We start from the raw sequence: 10333 nt of genomic DNA on the forward strand, positions 1-10333 counted from the left end.
CCCGCGGCGCAGGGCGCCTCACTGCGCAAGCGCAGAGCCGCCGTAGGCGGTTGCTAGGCACAACGCGGCCCTAGCAACCGGCCCGGCGGCCTGGTTAGGCCCTGCCCTCCCCCGCCCTGGGCCGCAGGGAAAAGTCCCTGGAATTAGCCCCAAAACCACTTGTCCCACACAACTAGTCACACCCCAGCCCCTTGTCTGAATAAATCATACGATAAACAGTGCTCAAAAACTTCAATTGTCTTTTGGGTTCGATTCTTTTCATTCTTCATGAAATAAAGAAGTACCAAGTAAGGGTGATGGATGGGGGAGAAGAAGCCAGCATCAGGATTGCCCAATCCTGCATCATACTCCCTAGCAAAGCCAGGCCACGGCCATTAAAGAACAGCACAGGACCCTCAGCCCATTCCCACCATCCAGTGTACTACACCCTCCCTGCAACCCACTTTGTACTCATCCCATCGCAGCCCTCATCAGCAAGCAAAAACCTGACTGTGCCCCAGCCTCCACATCACTGCCAATCTCCCTAACCAGGTTTGGGAACCTGAGAAAGAAAATACTGCTTTTCTGTTTGGCCAGTCATGACCATTAATGTTTGAAAGCTGAACTTCAACAAGGCTTCATGGGGGCTGTGCTGCTGTAAGCTGGAGCTTACAGCTCCAGTTTGCCTGCCTTTCTATGCAACCTTGGGAGAATGAATTAGATTTGGGAACAAAAAGAGACACCTTACTGTGTGAGCTTGTTACTGAAATCGGCAGAAACAAACATTTTAAGCCTTAATTTAAGTTTAGAAAGCAGGCACTTCTTTGTTACAGTGCTGGACGCACAAGGGATCACTCCACCTAGTGTGCGTCTCAAGTTGCTCCACTACGAAAATTATATACAATCAAAACATACATATTCATCACATTTCAAAAAAAGGTAATTAACATATTCATAAGATTCCTGGGAGCTCATTAATATATGTAAATGTCCGTAACACATGTGCCTTCAGGTACACTGGTGGTTGTCCAGGGTCCTCTGGTGGTCATCCATAGCCTTCCTCGCTGTGTCTGCTGGTTGAACCCGATCCTCGCACATGCTCAGCTTGGTTACAGAGCCTTGCCCCCCTCTTTAATCTTGGAACCTCCAGAAGATTTTCTCAGTTTACTAATCAGGCCTAAAACTTCTCATTCTCTTGACAGGTATTTTGAAGCTACATTGTTCAACAGTTAGTTCAAATTATACTTAGTTACCAAATACATATTACTGGTTTGATTTTCATTGATTGGTCCCTTGATTATATACATATTACTATCAATACCCATATCCAAATAATCAATGGTTATTTCAATTAATATCTATTATTTGGTTCTTGATATTTAAATCAAGATAGGAAGGGCAAGGGGGGTCTCTAAGCTGCATCACTGGTGCATAGCAGGGTTCTATAATTGCTAGACTCCAACCAAACTTATCTATTCTATTCTTCATTGTTTCATCTGGGTTCTACTTGTACCTTGATACAGAACAATAACTACCTAGTGAGGGCTCTATGGTTACTAGTTTCAGAACACAGTGCTCTAACATTCTACTTCTACTATAACCAAAATCTGGTAATTTCACAACAAGCTGACACAGGCAGGACACAGGAACAACCACAAAACCACCGGTGAAAGGGAAAGAACAAATTTAATCTGATACTGTGTGGATCAAGAGTTCTCCAAAGCAGCACCTGGGCAGAGGCACGCAAGCAGGGGATGTAGGCACTGCAGAGCAAGAGAGTCCTTGATAGCTAGAGAGTGAGAGAGAGAGAGAGTTTGAACCTGCTGTTCTCACCTGTATATTAGGGATTCAAGCAGGCAGAGTTTTCCACTATGCTTTGATCCTCTCTGACAGCAGGGCAGGAATCTCAGGCCTGTTCAGTAAGGTGCCTTTGAGTCCATCACAGGCCTATGTGATCTAAGTGCAGATGTTCTACTTGTTGAGCACATAAGAGTAAACAACGATTAGTACGATGCATGTTTTCCAACACCCCAGGTGCAGGTCACTTGAGCGTATTTACAATCCTCCTTGCCGATCTTCCATTACTTTCCCACAGTTACCAAAGCACATTAGTGCCAACTAGTTACCAAAGGTATTAGTTCAGGCAAGGAAAGATTATTTTTTCAGCAGAGGAAGAGAAGTGGACAGCTTTCATGCTCACAGGGTAATTACACCTGGGCTCCTGAGAGCAGGTGGTTGCAGGGAAGTGATTTCCGTCTTCTCCCACCCCAGCACACTGGTGGGTTGATGAGGTTCCCAGACAGGCTGTGACTACAGGATCTGGTGAGCCTGGGAAGAAGAGGAGGTGTTGACAGCTTCTACATCCAAGGGCATCAGAAGAAGTCTCAGAGGACGCAAGACAATTGGGAAGAAGCTGCACTGGGGAAGAGGGTTGTTTATTTTGGAATCATGTGGTTTATCTGGATTTCTGCCACTGGCTCTCCATGAAGTGTCTGAGATGCCTGAGAAGGAATCTCAGGGGTTTTGTTAAATGTGGCCTTTGGCATGCTCGTTTTGCTGAAGAGGTAGTACCCTGAGGAAGCACAGATCATTTTAACAGACGAACCAAAAGCTAGCAACCCACAAAGTCTCCATGAATCCCTGTGGACCTAAAGGGAGGCATTGGAATTGAAAGAAGTACCCTAAGACCATAAAACATATAGCTTTTAGTCTGGAGACCTAGTCTTTTGGAGGACCTTGGACTAGAATTGTTCACAGATGTTGGGCAAGCTGAGACCAATCCTCCTGAAGATGTCAGTAGGAAATTCAGCTGACCACATAGCACCAACAAGAGACAAAGCAGTGTACCAAGTGGATCAAGAGAAGATTCACAGATCTCTGACATGTGCCAAAAGCTGTCCTAACACCAAAAGGGTGATAGAGAAATGTGCTGTTTTGAGCAGTTCACCACTGTTGCAAGGTGATTAGACGTCAACACACACTGCCTTTTCCTCCAGGGTTTGCCTCCTCCTCTGATGAGGGACTGTGACCTTTCCAGCCAGTAGTTTGACTTAATACAGCAGAACTTTTGGGCAGAAATAGGCTGGAATGCAGCAAGACAGCACCATGGTACATATTGCTGGCCAAGTATTTCAGGCTGAACTGCCCAGCAGCAGGAATGTAAAGCTCCCTACCCCTGTTTCTTTTTACATACCACGAACAGCAGGATACTATCTCCAGTCTCAAATAACCTTACAAACTCAGTAGCTTCAGTGCACGCATGTATATATGCAGTTCCCAACCCCTATCAGCTGAGCTACCAAATGCTGCTGTAAAATATAGATGCAGCTTGACAATAGAAAGCAGCTGCTGTCTGTCTCAAAGACATCTAGTTCAGACCTGAGGATACTAGTATCAAAACATCAACAACATGGAAGGACATACAGACTACATTTTCTTAGAACAAGATTTTTGTTGCTGACTATGATAAATATTAGCGGGTTTTTGTGCTTCACTGGGTTTCTCAGTTTTAGGACTTTTAAAAAAGGTATCAGGAAACCAAACAGTTTGTAATTGTGCAGAATTCTAAACAAAGTCGGGATTTCAGTCTCCATGGTATAGGATTTGAGAAGTTTACATTAAAATCAGGTCCTCAGGCAGAAATAAACATTTACACAGTACCCCTTACCCTAACGTCAAGAACAGCAACCAAACCAAGTCCACAGAAAGAGCCCAAGACATGAAAACAATGGCATCTGCTTGGTCAACAGCCTTCTGCACTCAACATGCTCTTGAACTCTCCAATCCACTCTCCTCCTTTAAACAGCTGTGGGTTTGTTTGCCTTTTAAGTTCCTACCACCCCTTAAAAGCCATGTTTTGCCTTTTGAGCTGCTAATCAATGTGGAATTTGGAATTTTGTCCAGCGATCCCACACATTTTGTCCAGCAGATCCCACACAACCATCAAAATTACTCCCAGACCATCCCGTAAACCTAGCAAATGTATAGTTCAAATCACTATGAAGACAGTATTTTTTTGAAGATCAGCAGGAAACTGGTGACACACAAACTACTGTCATGCTGTACATCTTTGCTCCTAGATGACCTGAAGTAGTTGCATTTGGATGCTGCACACATCTGAAATATTTGGTTGGCAGGTTCCGCAAAATGCCTTCAAATATGTAGATTTAAAACAGCCTATAGCTGCCATAGAGTTCTGTTGAACTCCACACTGTCTGCATCTCTCGATGTGCATGATCCTATGTAGGATCTCTTTCCTATCCTATTGCCACCAACTCCAGACTGATACCAGCTTTGCCATACAACATCTCCACATGAAAACTGTGGTCGCTAAAGCTAAAAAACTACAAGTGTGCACTGCACTCCCTGAGAGCAGCTTATATTCTTTTACAAGAAGGCTTATTTACATGTATTTACTCTTTACTGTAACTATGGTCTCGGGATTCCATTATTCCTAAAATTGGTGGTCCAAGTCTAAAGTACTGAGCTAGGTTCTCCTCCTGACAATGACAAGAGTTTGCTTACCAGACAAGCCATAAGGGCTCATCTGTACACCCTCTTAGGTTGGGAACAGTCATGGTCCACCAGCAGCTCAGGTTTATCTGACAAATAAACTCAGACAAATTAATCCTCATTCTGCGCTACACTGGCAAATTTTTAACCTTGACTTGGAAAACTAAGGGTTGTGACTGTTCCCCTCTCTTCCCTGCTGCTTTAATAGCACATCTCTACTGCAGTGGAAAACTAACCATTTTCACTTGGCATGGACGTACCAGAGGCACTTTGATGTGGCATCATCTTGTGAATGTTTCAGAAATCAGACTCCAAGAATGGAACTTCATAGTGAGCAGAGCTCCCATCTGGGACCGCTTATGGGGTCCCAGTGTGTGCACAGTTCCCTTGTCCTAAAAGGTAATGGCACAAGCCCAACACTTGCAATATGGAAACCAGTGAGATTTTCCATGTGTTCTGTGTCATTATGTAGCTGTCCTCCCACCAGTAAGCCATGAAGAAATTGGTGACTATAACTCCGGGGCTAATGATTTCTCATTTTCACTTACTAAATAATTCTAATTGCAAGAAAAGTCAATGATGGCGAACTTACAAAGTTTGGAAAGGCGATTGAAGCTGGCATTTGACAGTAAAGATGTCAAATGGTGACAACAAAGATGTTCCTCATTGCTGGCTCTGCACTGGAAAGCCAGCACTTACAATAAGAAAAATCATTTTATTCTATGAAACTTTGGACTTGCAGATTGCAAAATTCAGGTTCAGCCACCAGTTGCTTGAACCCACTCCTCTCCTTTGCCCTGTGTGCTGGATAGAGATCTCCAGAGCACATTCACTTTTCTCCAAGGCAGCTGAGCTCCATCTTACCAGTGCAATGTACTGACAGAGGCTAGTGACTGCTTGGCTCCAATCTGGTACTGTAACCAAGCGGGCAGACATTTTAAAGTGCTCTGCATCTCTTCTGAAACAGACTTCACACTTCAAAACACACTTCACTTCAAAATATGAACCACGTCCAACAGGATAAAATCTATGGCAGAGGGAAATTCTTTCTACCAGCCTACCTGGTGACAAGCAATATGCAGTCATAGGCACCTTCTACACCTTTTTAGTTTTCTGAATACAGGATGAATCTCCACAAGCATTTTTTCTGCCAGCTGAGGTCCTTGCCTCCTACTTACCTCTTTTGGGTGTCGGCATGGCCCCTGGGATTTGTTTCATTTCCTGACTGCTTGCCATAAGATGTACCTGTAGGACTTCCAGCTCTGCAGAGGCTCTGTTGCAGTGCCTCTACCATCCAGCAACAATCTACCTCATGACACATGTCCCAGAGCTACAGATGCAGCTTGCTGGCTGGTCCTGCCTGGATCAAGGTGAAGCAAGCTTGCTGTGGCCTTCCCATCCTCAAGGTGACAAAAAGATGCTGTGACTCAAAAATGCCGTGTTGTGGAAAGCAAGGGAGAAATGAAATGAATTGCCTTTGTGAGTTATTTTTTCAGATACCAAAGCAATCAATTGATAAAACACATCTTAAATACATTTTATGTGGACATAATGACTAGACAGAGCAGTATGATTTCCTAGATAGGTATTTCCTCCTGGTTTCAATCATTTCAATACAGATTTTATACAAAACTTTTAAAAATATTTTGGTTTTCTTACCTTTACCTGCTTAAGATGTGCAATGGAGGGACTGTTCAGGGATCTAGCATAAATTTGGTTTGGCCAGGTGTGTTTGGACCCAAACCACAGTAAGCAGCCTGGAAGCTGCAACATGTTTACTCCAAGGAGTGTTAATGGACAACTTTGCTTTATTCTGTTAAATCAAATAAAAAGAACTTAGCAATTAATGGGTGTGTATTGCACAATTGGATTTATTTTATCAGGAGAAAGAATTCCCTCTGGGTCTATTGAAGCCATGTAATATATCATGCTTGCAGTTATGTTGTCGATCTATTCTATCTGCCTTGCCATAGCTGAAACTGAAAACAGTAACTTCCACCAGAGTTAGGTCTCTACAAAGTGTCACTTCATTCTCTGGATTCCCCCATCCCTTTTTTTTTTACATTTTGTCTGTCTGCTAGTTTCCTTTCACCAACCTCTGCTAAAGTTGTCCATGCCAAGCTTGTCTTTCTCTTGTAATCAGAAAAGCTTGGCATTCAGAACACAGCAACACACTTGTGTTTATATCGGCTAGTTTTGCAAATAAGTAGAGCTTTTGAATTTTACTGAAACGACCATCCATCATCAGCCTCCCATGCAATTTATATCTAGATTGCATGCAGTGCCATTCTGGTTCAAGAAACATGTGATGTTTGCATGTTTCGGTGACTCTCAGGCCACTGTCATCCTCCGCCTTGAGCTAGCAATGTGCTGTAAGCCACTGGCGGTAAAACACCGCGTAAAGTCTAGGTGGCACTCCTGAGCTCGCCTTATGACACTCCATGTCTGGATACCGCCTCTTTCACCCCTCGAGTGAACTGGAGATAGAAGAAAACCACTGGTGATGTGTGAGAACATATATATGACCCTCCACACCTGGGACCCGGTTCATTGGCTCAATGAAAAGGTACGAGGAGGTGAGAACACAGGGCAAGTCAAAGGAAAGAAGGGGTCTCTCCTTTCCCATGAGCTGTGCTGGCTTCAACCCCTCCTTTTGCACTGAGGACTCCAAAGAAGAAGGGCTTGCCTCCTTATGTGACCACAGCCATCAGCAGCCCCAAGGTCTAGCTGGAAACAGCCCAGGGGTGTTGTCCTTTGTTGTTCAGGCAACAGAAGTAAGCACTCAAGTTGAAAGTCCAAGTCCTGCTGGACCTTAAATACAGGTAAATGCCGTTTCTTCAAAAAGTGCCAAGGAAAGGCATTCACACAAAACAGCATTAGAACAAACATTCCTCTGGTTAAGCAACCAAGCATTGGAAACACAGGGGACACAATATTACCAGCTCTTCTAAATCCCTACCCTGACCTCCTGGGCCCATATGGTACACTAAAGCCCGCTGTACGGAACACCAGAAGGGGGTTCTCACCAGGAGCCCTTCTCTTACTCAGCATAACAGAGCAGATGGAAACAGAGACCACAATATGGCTGCATACAGAAGCAGAGCTAGGATTTCCTAACAGAGCAGTGGCTGGTTCCATGATGGAAATTATGGTCTTTCTCACTTGATACAGCAGGTGCTTTGCAAAGACCTAGCAACCCTCCATGGAAAGCTGGTGTTTCACTTCCTTAAAAATCATGATGAGAGAAGACCATCTCCTTAGGTTGCGACACAAGTCCTAGTTATTCCATAGAGTTGTGCCTCTTATCTTTGCACAGCCCTCTCATTTTGCTGCTGTTCCCTGTTACTGTGATATGGTTCAGTTCATACCACGTTATTTACATTGTCTTTTCCTATTTTATTATTTTTTTCCTCACAGGAATGTGCTAAACCTCTTCTAAGAGCAGTGCATTCTGCACCACTCTTGATGTGAAGGGTGTCAAGGGAGGTGTATGTATCCTGTCTATATCTCTCAGTGACTCTGGGAGACTTCATCTACATGGAGACCCATGCCCAAGGAACTAGGTGTGTCTCGCATAAACTCTGCATGAATACTTTTGTAAATCAATATACTTCAATTAAATGCATGTTTCCAAGCTGACTGAAGAAAGCTTTTTGAAACGTTATTCTGCTTCTTAGTGGGAGCAGGATATCCTGGAATTTCAGCTAATGTCCATACCCAGCTATTGTGCAAATACAGAGGTATAAAGAGCCCTTGCCTTACCTGGGCTAGAGGGGACAGGCTGCAGCAAGGACACCCCTGTCAAGACGTCAGCAGGAGCTGCCAGGTGAGAGACTAGTTCCAAGTAAATGGCTAGTTATGAGACTGTCTTGTCTCTGAGAAGGACCATGCATTTATTTTCTGCCAGGGTACCTGCTCCTTGTAGGTGGGCTTCTGCTAGATGTGATTGCTGGTTATTACACCACTGAACTGTACCCAAGTAAGGAGGACTGCTTGACCAAAAACAACCACCTTGCATAGAGATCTCAGGTAATGAAGGGGCTGCTGACAGGACAGAGGGTACCTGCTGCCCCATGGCTATTTCAGCCTGCATTTTCCAAGTCACCCACCAGACTCCAAGTGCATTCAGGCCTTCAGAGATGACCTGATCTGTACTGCTTCTCTGCCACCTTATCTCCCATCAAACTTAACTGAAGCTCTGGCTGACCCATGTTTGGCTGAAAATATAGACCACTTCATAGTGGATTGAGCAGTTTATCTCTGCATCTCAATGAGTGGTAGGAAACATACGAACCAATGTTGGAATTCAGCTGCAAGGCAAGCTGTGGAGATAAGTGCAGACAGATAGAGCCATTTTTTCTTTAGGAGATCAACCAGCTAGACAAACTCAGAATCACTCCAGAGGCTCCCCAAGCTTCTGCTCAACTGTCAACCTTGAAGTTAGCCCAATTTTAACAGGGAAATTAATGTTTCATGGGCCTCTCTTCTTTGCCTGAAGATTTTGGTATTTGTTAAGTGCTGCCTGCCTGAGCTGATCCTTTCTCTCACAGTTGTTGCCAACCAGAAGCATGCATGCCTTTTCATTCCTGTGTGATTTCCTTCTCTGCAATGGTGTAAGGGTAGCTGCAGAGATCCAGAAGCTCCCTGATGAAGAGGAAGAAAGCCCGGCTCAGATCAGACTCTTCAGACTCTCTCTTGTGACGTAAGTGACTGGGATGCTTGAGGCAGTCCTGAAGCACCCCTGTTTCCGTCTGTCACAGTGGCTAATGCACACCTCCACCCATATATCCAGGCAGGGATATGTCTGAGAGCAGCGCCTGGGAGATCTGCCCCTGAAGGCCAGAGCTCAGCTAGCCTCAATAAAACTTCAAGTGTTAAACAACTGATAAAGGAGGACGTGCTGGAACTCGTTGGCCACAAGCCCTAGGAGGAACCAGATAACAATGTTGTCTAGAAGGAACAGAGAATGCCTGCTCTGTTGAGGAATACAGGCAGTAAATTGTGTTGAAAAAAAGATGTGCTAAGGTCCTTGTAGTTTGAGCAAGGAAGGTATGTTAGTATTAACCAATGAGTAAATGTCTAGTGTCTAAAATTAGCCAATCAGTAGAAAACACGCTGCCTTTGCTATGGATATAAGGAACCTAAGAAATCCTAATAAATCAACATCTTGCTTGCATCAAGCTGTGTCCCGTCTCTTCATCGCAACACGCCCCTATGTTCCCATTGAGAAGCAAAAGCCCAAACCTACCTTTCACAAGTGCCACTTCCACCGCGGCTAAGAGCACTGGTGCATTCAGCAGGGGAGAAGTCCTCACGCTCTGTGCTTGGGAATAGGTACAGGTGCTTTTCTCCAAAACTGGGCTGGGGATGGAGCCAAGAGCCAGGCTGTTACACTGGCTGCTGATCAGGTGCTGGATCATCTTTTCTGCCCCACCAGCAGCTCCCACCCCTATAAAGGCATGCTGTGTACACAGAAGACCATAGTCACACAGCCAGGCTGCAGCCAGCTCAGCCCCTCTGCTGTTCCTGCCAGCATCGTAGGTCAGGCACAGGCAGCAGGTACATCCTCTTCCTTCCTGGGGTCTCCTTTGGGTGATGCAGGGCTCATGCAGGGTGCTGTAATCACTGAAAGGGGCTCCAGACTCGGTCCAAGCTTTGCTCCATCAAGTAAGATCCAGGCACCTCATGCCAAAACCACTCTTGCATCCCCACCCTCCCTAGCCCCCAGCCTGACAAGCAATCCCTTACTGTAGGAAGCTATACTCAAGCAGCAAGCCTGGTTTGGCTCTTTGGGAGGGTGGATGAGCTCCGGGAGGAACCCTGGGCTCCAGGTTTCAAGTGG

General features: G+C 45.0%; 1 protein-coding gene across 1 annotated transcript in view; it reads right to left on the reverse strand.

Annotated features, from left to right (window-relative positions):
* Positions 1 to 5688, reverse strand: part of TRAF3IP1 (TNF receptor-associated factor 3 interacting protein 1) — a 49173-nt gene extending 43485 nt beyond the window's left edge. The window contains exons 1-2 of the mRNA XM_009885818.1: positions 5670 to 5688; positions 5356 to 5405 (exon numbers count right to left, since the gene is read on the reverse strand). Coding sequence (XP_009884120.1) covers positions 5356 to 5405; positions 5670 to 5688 — 69 coding nt within the window. The remainder of the gene's footprint in view (positions 1 to 5355; positions 5406 to 5669) is intronic.
* Positions 5689 to 10333: the final 4645 nt, after the last annotated feature.

Source organism: Charadrius vociferus, unplaced genomic scaffold, assembly GCF_000708025.1.
Source record: "Charadrius vociferus isolate BGI_N301 unplaced genomic scaffold, ASM70802v2 scaffold245, whole genome shotgun sequence".
NCBI classification, from domain to species: domain Eukaryota; kingdom Metazoa; phylum Chordata; class Aves; order Charadriiformes; family Charadriidae; genus Charadrius; species Charadrius vociferus.